This window comes from Pleurodeles waltl, chromosome 2_2, assembly GCF_031143425.1.
Source record: "Pleurodeles waltl isolate 20211129_DDA chromosome 2_2, aPleWal1.hap1.20221129, whole genome shotgun sequence".
In the NCBI taxonomy this organism is placed as follows: Eukaryota; Metazoa; Chordata; class Amphibia; order Caudata; family Salamandridae; genus Pleurodeles; species Pleurodeles waltl.
In genome coordinates this window covers 1135434900-1135454071 of record NC_090439.1, presented here as the reverse complement: position 1 = coordinate 1135454071, position 19172 = coordinate 1135434900, and the positions used below count along the sequence as shown (strand labels likewise).

Sequence of the window (19172 nt, the reverse complement as noted above, 5' to 3'; positions counted from 1 at the left end):
ACTGACTGAGAGAGACTGACCTGACTGACTGACTGAGAGAGACTGACCTGACTGACTGACCTGACTGACTGACCTGACTGACTGACCTGACTGACCTGACTGACTGAGAGAGACTGACCTGACTGACCTGACCTGACTGACCTGACTGACCTGACTGACCTGACTGACCTGACTGACCTGACTGAGAGACTGACCTGACTGAGAGACTGACCTGACTGAGAGACTGACCTGACTGACCTGACTGACCTGACTGACCTGACTGACCTGACTGAGAGACTGAGAGACTGAGAGACTGACTGACCTGACTGACTGACTGACCTGACTGACTGAGAGACTGACTGACCTGACTGAGAGACTGACTGACCTGACTGAGAGACTGACTGAGAAAGACTGACCTGACTGACTGAGAAAGACTGACCTGACTGACTGAGAAAGACTGACCTGACTGACTGAGAAAGACTGACCGACCGACTGACCGACCGACTGACCTGACTGACTGACCTGACTGACTGACCAGACTGACTGACCAGACTGACTGACCAGACTGACTGACCAGACTGACTGACCAGACTGACTGACCAGACTGACTGACCAGACTGACCAGACTGACCAGACTGACCAGACTGACTGACCAGACTGACTGACCAGACTGACTGAGAGACTGACTGAGAGACTGACTGAGAGGCTGACCTGACTGACTGAGAAAGACTGACCTGACTGACTGAGAAAGACTGACCTGACTGACTGACCTGACTGACTGAGAGAGACTGACCTGACTGACTGAGAGAGACTGACCTGACTGACTGAGAGAGACTGACCTGACTGACTGAGAGAGACTGACCTGACTGACTGAGAGAGACTGACCTGACTGACTGACTGACTGAGAGAGACTGACCTGACTGACTGACTGACTGACTGAGAGAGACTGACCTGACTGACTGACTGACTGACTGACTGAGAGAGACTGACCTGACTGACTGACCTGACTGACCTGACTGAGAGACTGACCTGACTGAGAGACTGACCTGACTGAGAGACTGACCTGACTGAGAGACTGACCTGACTGAGAGACTGACTGACCTGACTGAGAGACTGACTGAGAGACTGACTGACCTGACTGACTGACCTGACTGACTGACCTGACTGACTGACTGACCTGACTGACTGACCTGACTGACCTGACTGACTGACCTGACTGACTGACCTGACTGACTGACCTGACTGACTGACCTGACTGACTGACTGACCTGACTGACTGACCTGACTGACTGACCTGACTGACTGACCTGACTGACTGACCTGACTGACTGACCTGACTGACTGACCTGACTGACTGACCTGACTGACTGACCTGACTGACTGAGTGAGAGACTGACCTGAATGACTGGGTAGTTGTCGGAGTCTGCACTGTATTGCCAGAAACCTTTGGGGGGGGGCATTTTGGCTTCATTCCATTCGTCAGAGACACTAAGGTCTGTGCCAATTTGTCTCTCAGATGCTGGAAGGTATCAGGGGAGGCAATAATCTTTAGATGTGCAATATTATTTTCTGCCTGAGCTCTGCCATGGTGATCTTAGCTTCCATGAAGTGTAACTTGGGCACTGCCTTTTAATTCGACAGCATAGGTGTCCAGTGCATGTCTAACCTGAGCAAAGTGCGCTGCCAGTTGTTCAAAGAATTTCATGCAGCCGGTGGCCTACACATATCTAGCGTTGGAGATGCCTATGCAATCCAACTTCTGGAATCCCTCCAGGTTAGCCCTCTGCTTAAGGAGCAGGTCATGCCATACCAGAGGGGGTTTCTTGCAGTTAGCCTGCTTTGCCATCCATTATGTTTGACTGCGCGTCTTTACACTCACATGTGTATGGTACTCTCGCCTTTTCACAGTGTGTTGTGCCCTCTGCACCATTTTCTGACTATGAACAGCATATGCCAAAACAGTATTATGTTGAGAATCAGAAGATTTGATCTTGTATTTTGTGTACTGAAATTAGAGTGTATATATATCTGTGGGAGGGCTCTACCACTAGTTGAAATCGCCTTCAATAAGTGGCACCTGTTGAGCCACTGCACCTCCTTAGATTGCCAGCGATTTGGAAAGCATTGCTTCTCCCACCAGACCTGGCCACTCTCGCACAACTATCAAGTGTAATAATGCTGTTTGGGTTCCTCACTGCTGAAGGGTGGCCTGTCTTGTTGGTATGTGCTGGTATTGGCACAGCATTCTCTTGGCCCTGGTCTCGCTTGGGTACTAGAGAGCCAGGAAGTTAGTTGCGTTATAAGCAGATTTGATTTTTCTCCTGCGTTCACGCACAACAGCGTTGGCTTTAAAATTGCAAAGAATGTTATCTCCAAGACCCTTAGGTTCTATTCCGACTAAAAGGTGCTCATGTGGCCATACCATGGCACAGACACCATCAGTCTCAATGGTTTCCTGCGACTGAAGAGGTGGGTATGCTTCTGGAATAAGCTTATCCCTGGTGCTGTTTTAGCTTCTGGTAATCTCTTGCATGGACTGTGGTTTTGCATTTATGCTATCAACTCTTCCCAGGTTTTGTAAAACTGTCCTGCTTGCAGGGTGTAGGTGCCTACAAGTCTCATTCTGTAGCAGCACGTTTGTTGACTCTTACTGCTGGAGTGCCATCTCGTTTACGTCTTCTCTTTGGCAATCATTGACCTTCTTTGGAGTTGGTCTGTGTGCCTGCTGCACAAACTGATGCAAAACATAATGCCAGGGAGAACAGATGCTAAGTTGACTATAGGAAGGTGTTAGTGAAACAGCTGCCTCTGTGGGTGGGGGGGTGAAGGGGTGTGGGGTGGAGGGGTCACAAGTGGAAATAATTTTTGAAGGGTGTCTGTTCATTTAGTTTCTGCTTAGTAAGGAGCAGCGCTGCTTATCGTTCCGTGTTTTGAAACATAAGATAGGCCAAATGCAATTGAGAGAGGGAGGATGACCCCAACTATAAGGGATAGAACGGGGGCAGTCCTGGATGGTCTGTTAATTCATTACCTGTAACTACATAGCTCTGTCGCACACTTGCAAGCAGGTTTTCACTTCAGTATCTCACTAATGATGTGGACTCTGCATTTCATTTCCAGCTGCCCCTATTCAGCTCTGTGGACCCTGGCGGGAGTGACGCAGAGAGTGACCTGTCGGACAGCGAGGAGAGTGTCTATTCCGGCCTTGAGGAGTCCGGCAGTGACAGCAGTGATGCTGAAGATGGCGAAAGCGAGTCTAGGGTTGATGGTTCCTTTCCTGCTGAAGATGAAGACAGTGGGCTTGAGAAAGAGGGGGACAAGGTGAAAGCTTTGCCGAAGCTGCGGGTAAGTGTGGGTCGAGTTTACTCCATAAGCGACGTAACACTGTGGGCTGTAGGGAGTGTCAATATTCACAAATCCTCTAGGTCATGATTTCAAAGCTCAGATTGAGCTGGTTAGTCACTGTCATAACTTTGCGCTGGCGTAAGGAAATCCTTTACAGACGGCTCTCTGCGGCACTTGTTCTACCATAGCCGGGCATGAAGACCAGGGGAGGGCTATGTATGTGGTGGCACGTGTGACTAGTAATCGCTATGGGTGTGGTGACATTTAGGACTGTGCAGTGATCACTGGGCTCCGACAACTGGTGAGAAATACAGGTAAAGCTGAAAACAGTGAGGTCCTTCGATTCTGCACAGGGGTGTGGAATTTAATAAAATAGCTACTTGTCCATGGGATAGGTTGCTTCTCAAATTTACTTGTCATGTAAAAAAAAAAAAAAGAATCTATTTGTCCCTTTGGTGCATGTAGTGCGGCGACAAATTATGGTAGCAATCTCATTATTTAAGAGCTCTGATGATGGCCTCTGTGTTTATGCCAGGGCTACTACTATAGTAGGGCTTGAATACTTGCAGCTATCTCCTTATTTTGCCATCTTCCGCAGATCTACATACTGGGCTGGAGGAAGCAGTAAGCAATAGTTCCAAGGCTAGGATGCCTTTGAGTCAGCAAACCTACTAACTTGCATGTTTTAAGGATTTTCACCAGCTCTTCTCTAGTCTTTTTCCATAATGAGAAAGGTTGGAAATGTACTCCTGAAAATGGTAGAAGTAGAAGTTCTTCCAAATTTGGGAAAAAAGTGGGTGGAGGGAAAGTGAACTTGTAAACTCTCAGTAGATTTTCACATGAGCAAATCTACACTTGCATATTTGCTTGTGCTAAAATACAGTTCACAAATATTTTCTGGGAGTAAAATTTCCTGATCTACTTCTGTAAGTTCTTGTGAATTCATGAAAGCCACTAATTCAAAGACATATACTATGGGTGCACTTTTGTGACTTTCTTTGAGAATTGGGTCCCTAATTAGGTCTGGTGTTAAGAAAGACATTTTGTTTTTATTAAACTTCTATTTCTCTCTCTATCGGCTGGCTTTGGTGTGAGTGATCGCATGCTGCCCTTCCACTTGGAGCATATTGGCACACAAAGTAGTTTTGTTCAGTGTCAGAAACTACTGTGGCAATCAGTGGCATAACGAAACAGGAGGCAGCCCCTTTGTAAAGAACACGGAGCACCTCCCCACCCCCTCCAAACTCACTGAGTGCGGGTGCTGTGCTGAGGGGGCTCTCAGGAGGGGGGGCTGTGTGGCCTTTGTTACGCCACTGGTGGCAATGTGTGCTTTTTTAGATCAATAACTTTTTTCTTTTTGCCAGGGATTGTTACAATGGTGTGGGCCTGGCAGCTCCCACAACAAAGTGTTTTAAAAGCCATGTCAAAAAAAGACACGCACTGATGAAACCAAAGCACTTACGAAAAAATGTCAGATCAGTTGGCTTTGCCAGTGCTTGTTTCTTTTCATGCTTCCCATAATCTTGTTGAAAATGGTTACAGTGATTTTCCATTAGGAATATTTTTTGGAAATGCTAGCATGCATCGGCACATTTTACTAAATGATGCTTCAAAGAAATAGCACCTAAAATATCATAGTAGCAAGATGCTTTTTTTTCCTTCTTGCATTTTTTTCGGAACATTTTATTTTGAAAGCAAAGCTTCTGCAAACTTTTGCCCCCAACCAGAGAGCATTCTGGGAGCATTATACTTAGCCTCATATTGACTTTTAAACGTGTGTACTTATTATAATTTTTTTTAACTGGAAAGCAGTGCATTGTTACCATAAAACGTTGATTTACAGCGCTCACCCTAATAATGAAGGCTTTTCGTTAATGAACCATAAATACAAGTTGGAACAGCATTAACATACACGTATTACTTCTATTGCAGACAGTTCTCTTCTCTGTAAACTGGCAGCCAAAGAGTTTGTGCTGCGGGTGGCTGTGCCTACTTGTCCCAAGGACAAAATAAACATGAAAACTTGGTGCCCTTGACCCCAAAAATATGTCTTGGGCGATAGGATGTCCACATACCTGCTACACGAGGTTGGATAGTTGGCAACTAAATGGGCACAATCCTTTTTCATTGTAGTCATGATGCATGTGCCGTAATTGTCTATCATGGCCTGCTTTCTCTGTACTTGTATGTGACCATAGTAAAGCACTACATAGGTGACATTGTGGCACTGTACGGAAAAGTGATGAAATGGGTGCATCATTTTATTTTAGTCCCTATTAGGATTTTTTTTATTTATTTTTTATGCTCCACATGTGAAGTGCCTGATGACAGTTGGGAAAATTAACAAGCTTACAAAGACCTCATTTCTGGAGATGAGCTTAGACTGGGGTCTACCTCCCAGACCCCACGCCCCTAAGGCTGCTTCTAGCTGTTTGCCTTTTGGAATATTGGCAGGACTCACCAGAAAGTGACCGGGAAGTCTTAGGTAGGGGAGGAGGCTGGGTGATGTGTTCGGGGAATGCCAAAGCAAAAAATTGGTCAGTCCATCGTTTTACTTCCCCTAGTTAACTTGTAGCCTGTTGCCAAAGAAAGTGGCCCTCACTTTCTAGGATTCGATAAATATTCATGTTTCACTTTACTAGAAATTGAAGGTAATGATTATATGTTTTAAAATATATATATATTTTTTTTGGCATCTGTATTTTGCCATTTTAGAATTGCATTATGGGTCTGTGCTACACTCCCTCCTGAGACTAAAATGCCTTTCTCTTAAACGACTAGTATATATGAATTCAAAAATAAAATATAGAAAATGGATTCTCGGAGTAACCTCTGTGTTCACTGCCCTTAGATGCAGGAAGCTTTACAAAGGAAAGGGACTAAGGATAAACCGTGCAGCATTCGGACACCCCACCTGTAGGCTACTCTGCAGGACAGCCCAGGCTCTGGAAGACGCCTGTGAGACTGCATCTTGGCGGAAGGACCTCTCTACACATGAGCATGGTTATGCAACAAGAGAAGGGCCCTCTAACAAAATGTTTGTGAAGCATGGATATCAGGCTCCAAATGTATTACTTTACCCCTCTGCTCTGGGGCCTCAGACTACTGGACCCCAAATTGACATAAGCAAGTAACCTTGGTGAGATCTTGCGTTGCGTGGTAACACTGATTGTCCAGCCTTGGGGTAGAATGTCCTCTGTTAGGTGGTGGCCTTGAGTGAATTACGGGTGTTGATGAGTTCACCTTGCGGAAGGAATTGACTGCCGTCCAGTTAAGGGTGGAGCTGTGGAGAGTGTGGATGTCATCTTTGTGTTGTGGGTGAGGGATCTGCTCCTGTTGATTATCTCTTCACAGAACTGACTGATAGCATTGCGTTGGTTGACTGGAGGGCAGTAGACTATGAGCTGTGCAGTTAGGGTTCAGGAATCAGAAGTGTGTATGTTTCACCCCTCTTGACCAGTCTCTTCTCGCCTTTTCCACTGTGTTCTCCACCCGGGCGCTCCCGGTGGGTGAAGCGGCTAGAGGGCATTGGCAGCGCTTGTTGTCCTGCTTCTTAGAACACAGCCTTCTCTGATGACGGCTCCACATGTGGGCTTAAAAGACAGACTAGTACTAGTAAACCATAATTTGATGCCCCCAAACCATATCACGGACTCGGTAGTCGCCGATGTTAAAAGGAGAAACACAGTGAGAGCCTCAGGCACCGGCTGCGTCCAGCGGTCTGCAGGAGAGCAGGGAAGCTCCTGTCGGGGACTCTGTGCCCCAGTCCCAAAGCAGGAAGACCTAGAATCTAGCAGAAATGGAAAGCAGAGCAGCACAGGGGCCGTTCTGCCAGGGATTGTGACCTTGTATAAAACAAACATTGTGTCCGGTCCGGATGGGGAGATGTACATCGGAGAGCAGCTCTGCTAAGGGTTCAAACAGCGAACCTTCCCCTTCTGAAGAGAAACCTACAACAACAAAAACACAAAAACAAATACCTTGAATCACCGTGAATTCTGGGGTTCCTGTAAAAGTCATCATGGGTTTATTGCAGAAAATTCACCTGATGGTGACCAGAGTATTTTAAAATTTTGTTTTTAAAATACCTGTTCCATACTAAGCCACAAGGTGGCAGGAGATGCAAGAATGTTTACTAGGAAAGCTACTGAATTGCAGAACTGGTATTACGGGCAAATAACTTTCCTTTCTATATCATGACACCCAAACGATTTGTTCACACTGTGTGCGTTTGGTACTTACTGGTCCGAATTAACTCGTAGCCTTGTTTATGTTACACAAGATTTAATTAGATCCTAGCTTTGACGATACATTTGTTTCGCTTGTGGGTTGACATTTTTCCTGATACGATCCTCCAGAACATTTATCTAATTCACTACGTGTCAGCGTCTCTTTTTCTTGAAATAGTGGTGTAGACCTTGGGCTGCATGGGTATGACCTCCTTTAAACCTCCTCTCTGGTGGGTTCCTCTGGTTTGCTAGACTGCATGGCGCAGGGGTTGCCAGCCCCCCTTGTACTCTGGGAGTAAGAACAGGTGATCTTGCTTGTCGTTTTACAACACTTTTAATCCGTGTCTAAGTTTCTAGAGGCATCAGGTAACCCAGCCGGCATACTCAGGAAGCGTGCGATGGAAGCAGACATCAGTGTACCCCCCAAGAGGGACCAACATGGGTGTTAAAACATGGAATATACTTCACATCGAATTTCATGCCCTGCTCCTCAACTGACTGACTTCTAAAATTCTCTCCCGACCCAGGCACCTTACCTTTTCAGAACAAGAATCTGAAACAAGGTACTTAACAAGAGCAGTGGCCCAAGGTTTTAGATTCAGTAAAACGCTTTTTGGAGACGTACAGTTGTAGTCGGATTCTTCCTTCTTTTTTTTTTTTTTTTTTTTTTTGCTGTTGAACTGAAATTAATTAAGAGCAAACCCATGATGTGATTTCGACTGGCACATCTTTATTCTTTGCTATTACCAGAATGGATGATTTTGTGCACCACCTTGGATTGGGTAAAACTGAATCATGGTATTCCAGAAAGTGCGCGCGTACTTTGGCTGTCTAGTTTCAGACACACGGAGACCTAATTGCCTGTGCTCCAGCCCTTGTCTATCACCTTGTGCGCATTGAATGATTCTGGTTTACCCATGTGCCTCTGGCATTGCCATGCATCCTCTCCATCTTTCTTTTCTGCTTCGCAGTCGTTGTTGCTCCCATCAGTGTGGAGTCATGGCCTCCATTTTGGAAAACACACCTGACACAAGCAGGCAACCGACACTCGGTGTTACACTGACCTTCCTGCAATACTACTCCCCAAAACAGAGTATGGAGTGAGTAATGGCTGGTGATACCTGGAGCGTCATGTCAGGCACAGCTCTTTTACCTTTCCGTCCACCCCCACCCTCTCGCCCGGTGTGATAAAATCCACTTGGACTTCCATAATTTGGACTCCCTCCAGTGTATGCAGACGTCTGTCTCTTGTATAAAACAATTGTACCTTATGTTTTTGGTCTTCCGTGTAATGTTTATGAAGATCAAGTACATGCAGCGCAGAGCTTCTCTGCTCCTGTGGTTGATGTAGCTCCTTTGGGGGCACCTCGAAGTCTGTTTCTAGTCACAGAGAAGACTATCAGTTATCCAGATTCTTCACATGGCAGAAAAGAACTGGGCGCTTGATTATTATTCTAGGACAGCAATTAGTTGTTCAGCTTCTATCCACGGAGGCAAAAGACAGGAAAGTGAGTTTGACTGTTGTCAGATTCATGAAAGCTGGACCACTGGCTCTAGTTCTGTAGATGTGGCAGGGAGTGTGAGCTGCTAGGAGCAGGAGGCTTACAGGGAGGAGGGTTCTCAGTGTGTGCAAGCTGATGTGAGGTTGTGTAGTACCTTGTATGGGAGTGTGACAAGTTTGAGGAGAAAGCATTTGTGAACTATGAGCCAGTGTAGGTTTTTGAGATGGTTTGTGGTGTGAATGCATGGGGGTGATTTGGAGTATAGGTCTGGCTGCTAAGTTCTGGATGACCTGGAGACGTTTAGTAAGGTGGGTGAAAATGCCCACGTAGAGTGTTGCAGTAGTCTAGTTTGCTGGTTAACCTGGCTGAGTGACTGTTCTCCAGATGTCCAATGAGAGCCACTTGAAGAACGTTTTGAGTAGTTGATGGTGTGGAAGCAGGATGATTCCACAGTATTCACTTAGTTGGTTGTCAAGAGTTGTTTACCCACTGCTGTGCTGAGGTTTCTGGTTTAGTTGGTAGAGTTGAGTTCTTGCCCAAGTTTGTCTGGCCACCAGGTTTGAGTCCAAACCAGTGCTATTCTTTTCGAAAAGTACCAATTCTATTTTGTCGGAGTTGAGCTTGAGGTCGTTGTCCATTACCCAGTTGGCAACTTCAGGCATGCAGAGGGAGAAGATGGTTGGGGTGTTGGGCGTGTTGTCAGAGTGGTAGAGGATAAGTTAAGTGTCGTGCATGTACGAGATGATGTTGACTGGTATGATGCGAATGAGGGGAGTCATATATTTGCTGAAGAGTGTAGGGCAGAGTGAGGATCCCTGGGGGACTCCAAAGATCAGGTTGGTGGCCACAGAACTGTAGGGTGCCAGGTTGACTGACTATGATCTTCCTGTGAGGAAGAAGTAATTCATCAGCGTGCAGGCCTCTTATTCCAGAGTTGTAGAGTCTTTGGGGCGAGGGTAGGAAATGGTGTCAAAATCAGCGGAAAGGTCGAGCAGGATGAATGCGACTGTGCCTCCTCTAGCCATGATCATATGAATATTGTCGGTGGTCGGAATGAGAGCGGTTTTGGTGCTGTGGTTGGCTGTGAAGCCTGATTGAGAGGGGTTGAGAAGGTGGTTGTCACAGAGGTGGTCCGAAAGTTGTTTGAGGTTTTCTAGAATTTTCACTGGGTTGGGATGCAGAGAGATTGTTAAGCACTGATATGTCCAGGAGGGGAAGATTGATCGTGTTCTACCAGGCTTCCGTGAAGGCGGCAGAGGTGAAGGAGATGTTGAGGATCAGGGTGAACATAGAGAGTAGGTTGGATAGAGTCCTCAGGTGAAGATGAAGTATGGGCAGGGGTTTGAAGAGGCTTCTGAGCGGACCAATCACATGGTTAAGACTGTTTATGTCACGGAGATAGTAGGCCATCAAGTCGTGCTATTCTTCACGGGCCGGGGGCGATGGGTGCAGAATAGTCTTGAGGCATTGGGTTTTCTCCACAGGAGCAATCGTGGTTGAGGGGGCCTGCGTGCAAAGGCTGCAGGCGATGTTGGAAGGGTTCACAGTAGGAAAGTCTAAGGCTTTGTCTCTGGAGGACTGTCAGTCAACTTCAACTCTGGCATCCGGGCACGCAGGGGACATACACAGCATCAGTGCGTCTGTAGCCCAGAGACCGCATCAGTGCGTCTGTAGCCCAGTGTTAGAAATGGCCCCTTTTTGCTGAGTTATCCCCAATCTTCTTGCCTCTGACCTGTTTTTGACTGTGTGCTGCATTTCGTTTCTGCTGGCTTTAGGACTCTGGGCACTTAACCACTGCTAAAGTGCAAGTGCTCCCTGTCTAAATTGGATTGGTGATTGGTTTATCCATGATTGCCATTTCAGATTTATTAGTGCGTCCCTAGTAAAGTTAACTATGTGTGCCCAGGACCTGTAAATCAAACGCTACTAGTGGCCTGCAGCACTGGTTGTTGCACCCCCATGAGTAGCCCTGTAAACATGTCTGTCCTGCCACTGCAGTGTCCGTGTGGGCAGTTTTAAGCTGCCATTTCAACCTGGCAAGTGCACCCACTTGCCAGGCCCAAACCTGGCCTCTTGCTTCATGTAAGTCACCCCTAAGGTAGCCCCGGTGGCAGGGTGCAGTGTATTTAAAAGGTAGGACATGTACTGGTGTGTTTTACGTGTCCTGATAGTGAAATACTGCTAAATTTGGCTTTCACTATTGCAAGGCTTATCTCTATCGTAGGGTAACATGACAGTTGGGCTTTTTGTGTATTTGCTCCAGACAGTTACATAAAGGAACCTGAGGTGTGCCCTGCATATCCTGATGGCCCGTCAGCTGACTGATGGGCCTCCCTGAGCTGGAGTGGTGTGAGGAGCTGACACTTCCACCTGACTAGAGCTGTGCCTGTCCTCACTCAAAGCAGTCTCCAACCCCCTGGGGTGTGTCTAGGGCAAGGAGAGGGAAAGGCAGGGTTTTGTGCACTGCAAAGACTTCTCTTTGACGTTTGCGTACATCAGAGACAGAAATGGGTAGAAGTATTGGACCTCTGACAACACAAAGTTAGTCCTTCTGGACTGAGGACATTCTGCCAGGAAGAAGAGCTGGATGCTGTAGGAGGGACTGCCACTCTGCCTGTTGCACTGGTATATATGTTTATACTGTGCTTTACTGCTCCGTATGCTGTTCTACACTTCACAAGGCCACGTCACATCCCAACTCATTGTGATTCGATGATGATGTCTGTTCTTATCATGGCTGGCTATCTCTCTTTATGTGGATTAACTACCTGATGGGTCGTCATAAGTGGTATAGTGTACAGTGCCAACACTGTGCTCCTCGACCTAGATGCTTGTTTCACAAATTTTTCAGTGCATGTAAGTTTGAGGGGTCTTATCTTTTTTTTGTTGTTGTATTGCTACTCATAATTAATTTTTCAGTGGCTAACCCAGCATTACAACAAAGATTTCTTATAGAGAGTACAGTGTGAAATTAAACAGTGACAATAATCCTAATTTCCGCTCAGTTCATTGGTGATATCATGGTACCCAAGGGGGGCGAACAGGAATGGGGTACATAACAGTAGACGGAGAGGTGCAGGCTTAAACAACAGTGATAAGAAATACGTACATTGCACCCATGAAAGTAAAAAAGTGAAAATGTCCTGGGGCAGCTCCCCCTGAAGAGAGAGCAAAAGTAAACCCACCCGCAGCTACTTGCGTTGTTCCGGGTGCCTTCGCGACCTCTGGGGTCCGGTCAGGATATGGCATGCTGGGGGGGGGACTCGAAGCAGGGTCTTATCTTAGTGTAATGTAGCTTCTCTCCTTCTGCCATTTTGAAGTTCATTATACAATAATTTCTCTTTTTACTTATCATGGGTCTTTCATTTTCCTTTCTCCCACCTCCCAGGTAGGGTCTGATCTCTGCTATCTCTTGGGAAAGCCCAACACTCATGGCATCCCTCCCCAAAAGTGCCTGTTGCTGGAATCTCATGATAATCTAACCATCATCCACGCAGGCAGTTTAAAACATTCCAGGCTCTAATACCAGGCAGGTACCTCAGGTGTTGGTACAGTCTAATAGGTTAACTAGTTAATTTCTTTCTTTGGCTTTACGAAGACATGAGTCCTTCGGGGCAGAATGTGGTATTATAAGATGTACATTGTGATTAACCACCAGCCTGGAATGTATGTAGAGGCAGGTATTGGGCAACACTGCTGGATGGAAGGCGGATGCTGAGTTTGGATTCGGATTGAACGGTACCGTTTGTTCTTTCATTAGATATATTGGGCTCTCTTGTTCTTGTAATGTGTGGCTGCCCATCGCGTCGTGGCCCATGGACACCCATTGTCACCGGTCATTGGCAGATTATGGGGAAGGGTTTGAGGACCTCTGTGACAGAGGGCAGTGTAGAGACAGCTGACATGGGATGTAAGGATTTTTCAGTCTGTGTGACTTAAAGAGCAAAGTGTTAATCTTGCATGACTATACAGCTGTGTGTGATTTTAGTAACGGTGTAATGTGTGCTTTGTGTGTTATACACTTGTAGGTGAGGCAGAGAGAGACAAATTGTGACCTTATGAGACCATTATATATTTTAGGGACCAGGGCCACAAGGCGTCTACTCCATTTGCTGGTTGCTAGCAGTACTGTGGCACTTCCACCTTTTGTAGTCTCTTTGGGTTGTATCCCAGGCAGCTGAACTAGAGCGGTGGTGTAGTGGAGTTTGGCTTGGACTACTGTACACACAGTCCTGATCTGGACATCTAGCAGTATGTAGTCTTGGTTTTTGGAATTTAGAAAAGGCTCATTTGATCAATGCGCTTTCCTGTGTGGGAACACTCAACCGGCAGCCACTGGTTCTCCTAGGGTCTTGGCAAAGCCAGGGAATATGACTTGGTTTCTTGCGAGGTGTGGGGTTTCAGGGGGATTCAACTGTGATCAGCAGAGTAGAACTCATCATGAATCCATCAGTAAGCCCTCTTGCTGTTTCTCTTCACTCTTCGAGGACATTATGACTTTTGAATATTTGGGCAACCTGATGTTATACCTTAAACACCCTAAACAATGTGATGATGCGGTTGGTGGAAGAAATGGAGAGGCTGAGGCTCCACACTGTAGTCTTGTAGGGGTCTTAAGTAAGGGGAAGAATTGTCTACTCTGATTCTTCTCGTGCATGGTGGTGTGGGCGTATGTTCACCGTCCAGTGAACTACATGTATCAAAGATCTGTTTTATCAACGGTGTAGTGATTTGTCATTGGGAAAGAAGTTGGTGCATCCAAACAATTGTCTTGGAGCTGCGTCCTCCCCTGTTGGTGGACGTGCAAGACTTTGTTCTTACTTGGAGCCGGTTTGATGATCAGTGTGCACTCACTCTTCTCTCGTGCTTCTTGAAGACTGAGTCTGTCCTTTTTGGAGCGTTTCCTTGTTCATGCTCAACGCATGCTTTCGTTGAATCGCTCTTTTATTCGTTGGTAATGGGAGCTTTTGGCGGCTGCTCAGTTCTGTGTTTTATGCATGCTGGGATTAAAAAGCTGGGGATGCTACTTTAGTGCTCTGTCAGGGGGCGGGAAGCGTACGTGGATCTGGTGTATAAGAAGTTTGTTATGAGCCCCCGGGGTGTGGGATATGAAGGCCTTCCTTCTGCTGTTTTTGCAATCATCATCTTTGTGTCCGGATGTGCGCCCGGTGAGTAACCAAGGCGAGTGAAAGGAGACCTGCTTCTCCAAGAGGGGGTGACACCAGGCTTTTCTGCACAAGTCTGCTGCACATTGCCATTCATTTGGGCTGTACCCCCACAGTTTGACGTATAAAGGTAAACCAGTTTCTCGTCATGTATCCTTGGGATGCGTCTGATAATGTCATGCTATAATCTAGGTGTAAGGAAATGCCTCCTTGGCATGGTTGCCCCCTGACTTTTTGCCTTTGCTGATGCTATGTTTTCAATTGAAAGTGTGCTGAGGCCTGCTAACCGGGCCCCAGCACCAGTGTTCTTTCCCTAACCTGTACTTTTGTATCCACAATTGGCAGACCCTGGCATCCAGATAAGTCCCTTGTAACTGGTACTTCTAGTACCAAGGGCCCTGATGCCAAGGAAGGTCTCTAAGGGCTGCAGCATGTCTTATGCCACCCTGGAGACCTCTCACTCAGCACAGACACACTGCTTGCCAGCTTGTGTGTGCTAGTGAGGACAAAACGAGTAAGTCGACATGGCACTCCCCTCAGGGTGCCATGCCAGCCTCTCACTGCCTATGCAGTATAGGTAAGACACCCCTCTAGCAGGCCTTACAGCCCTAAGGCAGGGTGCACTATACCATAGGTGAGGGTACCAGTGCATGAGCATGGTACCCCTACAGTGTCTAAACAAAACCTTAGACATTGTAAGTGCAGGGTAGCCATAAGAGTATATGGTCTGGGAGTCTGTCAAACACGAACTCCACAGCACCATAATGGCTACACTGAAAACTGGGAAGTTTGGTATCAAACTTCTCAGCACAATAAATGCACACTGATGCCAGTGTACATTTTATTGTAAAATACACCCCAGAGGGCACCTTAGAGGTGCCCCCTGAAACTTAACCGACTATCTGTGTAGGCTGACTAGTTTTAGCAGCCTGCCACAAACCGAGACATGTTGCTGGCCCCATGGGGAGAGTGCCTTTGTCACTCTGAGGCCAGTAACAAAGCCTGCACTGGGTGGAGATGCTAACACCTCCCCCAGGCAGGAATTGTCACACCTGGCGGTGAGCCTCAAAGGCTCACCTCCTTTGTGCCAACCCAGCAGGACACTCCAGCTAGTGGAGTTGCCCGCCCCCTCCGGCCAGGCCCCACTTTTGGCGGCAAGGCCGGAGAAAATAATGAGAATAACAAGGAGGAGTCACTGGCCAGTCAGGACAGCCCCTAAGGTGTCCTGAGCTGAGGTGACTCTAACTTTTAGAAATCCTCCATCTTGCAGATGGAGGATTCCCCCAATAGGGTTAGGATTGTGACCCCCTCCCCTTGGGAGGAGGCACAAAAAGGGTGTACCCACCCTCAGGGCTAGTAGCCATTGGCTACTAACCCCCCAGACCTAAACACGCCCTTAAATTTAGTATTTAAGGGCTACCCTGAACCCTAGAAAATTAGATTCCTGCAACTACAAGAAGAAGGACTGCCCAGCTGAAAACCCCTGCAGCGGAAGACCAGAAGACGACAACTGCCTTGGCTCCAGAAACTCACCGGCCTGTCTCCTGCCTTCCAAAGATCCTGCTCCAGCGACGCCTTCCAAAGGGACCAGCGACCTCGACATCCTCTGAGGACTGCCCCTGCTTCGAAAAGACAAGAAACTCCCGAGGACAGCGGACCTGCTCCAAGAAAAGCTGCAACTTTGTTTCCAGCAGCTTTAAAGAACCCTGCAAGCTCCCCGCAAGAAGCGTGAGACTTGCAACACTGCACCCGGCGACCCCGACTCGGCTGGTGGAGAACCAACACCTCAGGAGGGACCCCAGGACTACTCTGATACTGTGAGTACCAAAACCTGTCCCCCCTGAGCCCCCACAGCGCCGCCTGCAGAGGGAAGCCCGAGGCTTCCCCTGACCGCGACTCTTTGAACCTAAAGTCCCGACGCCTGGGAGAGACCCTGCACCCGCAGCCCCCAGGACCTGAAGGACCGGACTTTCACTGGAGGAGTGACCCCCAGGAGTCCCTCTCCCTTGACCAAGTGGAGGTTTCCCCGAGGAACCCCCCCCTTGCCTGCCTGCAGCGCTGAAGAGATCCCGAGATCTCTCATAGACTAACATTGCGAACCCGACGCTTGTTTCTACACTGCACCCGGCCGCCCCCGCGCCGCTGAGGGTGAAATTTCTGTGTGGGCTTGTGTCCCCCCCGGTGCCCTACAAAACCCCCCTGGTCTGCCCTCCGAAGACGCGGGTACTTACCTGCAAGCAGACCGGAACCGGGGCACCCCCTTCTCTCCATTCTAGCCTATGTGTTTTGGGCACCACTTTGAACTCTGCACCTGACCGGCCCTGAGCTGCTGGTGTGGTGACCTTGGGGTTGCTCTGAACCCCCAACGGTGGGCTACCTTGGACCAAGAACTAAGCCCTGTAAGTGTCTTACTTACCTGGTTAAACTAACAAATACTTACCTCCCCTAGGAACTGTGAAAATTGCACTAAGTGTCCACTTTTAAAACAGCTATTTGTGAATAACTTGAAAAGTATACATGCAATTTTGATGATTTGAAGTTCCTAAAGTACTTACCTGCAATACCTTTCGAATGAGATATTACATGTAGAATTTGAACCTGTGGTTCTTAAAATAAACTAAGAAAAGATATTTTTCTATACAAAAACCTATTGGCTGGATTTGTCTCTGAGTGTGTGTACCTCATTTATTGTCTATGTGTATGTACAACAAATGCTTAACACTACTCCTTAGATAAGCCTACTGCTCGACCACACTACCGCAAAATAGAGCATTAGTATTATCTATTTTTACCACTATTTTACCTCTAAGGGGAACCCTTGGACTCTGTGCATGCTATTCCTTACTTTGAAATAGCACATACAGAGCCAACTTCCTACATTGGTGGATCAGCGGTGGGGTACAAGACTTTGCATTTGCTGGACTACTCAGCCAATACCTGATCACACGACAAATTCCAAAATTGTCATTAGAAATCGATTTTTGCAATTTGAAAAGTTTTCTAAATTCTTAAAAGACCTGCTAGGGCCTTGTGTTAGATCCTGTTTAGCATTTCTTTTAGAGTTTAAAAGTTTGTAAAAGTTTGAATTAGATTCTAGAACCAGTTGTAGATTCTTAAAAAGTATTCCAACTTTTAGAAGCAAAATGTCTAGCACAGATGTGACTGTGGTGGAACTCGACACCACACCTTACCTCCATCTTAAGATGAGGGAGCTAAGGTCACTCTGTAAAATAAAGAAAATAACAATGGGCCCCAAACCTACCAAAATACAGCTCCAGGAGCTTTTGGCAGAGTTTGAAAAGGCCAACCCCTCTGAGGGTGGCAACTCAGAGGAAGAGGATAGTGACTTGGAGGACAATTCCCCCCTACCAGTCCTATCTAGGGAGAACAGGGTCCCTCAAACCCTGACTCCAAAAATAATAGTCAGAGATGCTGGTTCCCTCACAGGAGAGACCAACACCTCTGAAATCACTGAGGATAGCCCCAGTGAAGAGGACATCCAGTTAGCCAGGATGGCCAAAAGATTGGCTTTGGAAAGACAGATCCTAGCCATAGAGAGGGAAAGACAAGAGATGGGCCTAGGACCCATCAATGGTGGCAGCAACATAAATAGGGTCAGAGATTCTCCTGACATGTTGAAAATCCCTAAAGGGATTGTAACTAAATATGAAGATGGTGATGACATCACCAAATGGTTCACAGCTTTTGAGAGGGCTTGTGTAACCAGAAAAGTGAACAGATCTCACTGGGGTGCTCTCCTTTGGGAAATGTTCACAGGAAAGTGTAGGGATAGACTCCTCACACTCTCTGGACAAGATGCAGAATCTTATGACCTCATGAAGGGTACCCTGATTGAGGGCTTTGGATTCTCCACTGAGGAGTATAGGATTAGATTCAGGGGGGCTCAAAAATCCTCGATCCAGACCTGGGTTGACTTTGTAGACTACTCAGTGAAAACACTAGATGGTTGGATTCAAGGCAGTGGTGTAAATAATTATGATGGGCTGTACAATTTATTTGTGAAAGAACACCTGTTAAGTAATTGTTTCAATGATAAACTGCATCAGCATCTGGTAGACCTAGGACCAATTTCTCCCCAAGAATTGGGAAAGAAGGCGGACCATTGGGTCAAGACAAGGGTGTCCAAGACTTCAACAGGGGGTGACCAAAAGAAAGGGGTCACAAAGACTCCCCAGGGGAAGGGTGATGAGACAACCAAAACTAAAAATAGTAAAGAGTCTTCTACAGGCCCCCAAAAACCTGCACAGGAGGGTGGGCCCAGAGCCTCTTCACAAAACAATGGGTACAAGGGTAAAAACTTTGATCCCAAAAAGGCCTGGTGTCATAGCTGTAAACAGCATTGACACCAAACTGGAGACAAGGCCTGTCCCAAGAAAGGTTCCACTCCAAACTCCCATCCAGGTAACACTGGTATGGCTAGTCTCCAAGTGGGATCAACAGTGTGCCCAGAGCAAATCAGGGTCCACACTGAAGCTACTCTAGTTTCTGAGGGTGGGGTGGATTTAGCCACACTAGCTGTCTGGCCGCCTAACATGCAAAAATACAGACAGCAACTCTTAATTAATGGGACTAGAATAGAGGGCCTGAGGGATACAGGTGCCAGTGTCACCATGGTGACAGAGAAACTGGTTTCCCCTGGCCAATACCTGACTGGAAAAACTTACACAGTCACCAACGCTGACAATCAGAGAAAAGTACATCCCATGGCAATGGTTACTTTAGAATGGGGAGGGGTCAATGGCCTGAAACAGGTGGTGGTCTCCTCAAATATCCCAGTGGACTGTCTGCTTGGAAATGACCTGGAGTCCTCAGCATGGGCTGAGGTAGAACTAAAAACCCATGCAGCAATGCTGGGTATCCCTGAACTGGTGTGTGTGAAAACAAGAGCACAGTGCAAGGCACAGGGTGAACAAGTAGAGCTGGAGTCTGGA

The 19172-nt window shown here is 47.1% G+C and overlaps 1 protein-coding gene across 1 annotated transcript in view; it reads left to right on the top strand.

The window, feature by feature from the left end:
• Positions 1–19172, top strand: part of BOP1 (BOP1 ribosomal biogenesis factor) — a 319190-nt gene that overhangs the window by 23548 nt on the left and 276470 nt on the right. Inside the window, exon 2 of the mRNA XM_069221018.1 lies at positions 3100–3324. Within this exon, the coding sequence (XP_069077119.1) occupies positions 3100–3324 (225 nt within the window). The remainder of the gene's footprint in view (positions 1–3099; positions 3325–19172) is intronic.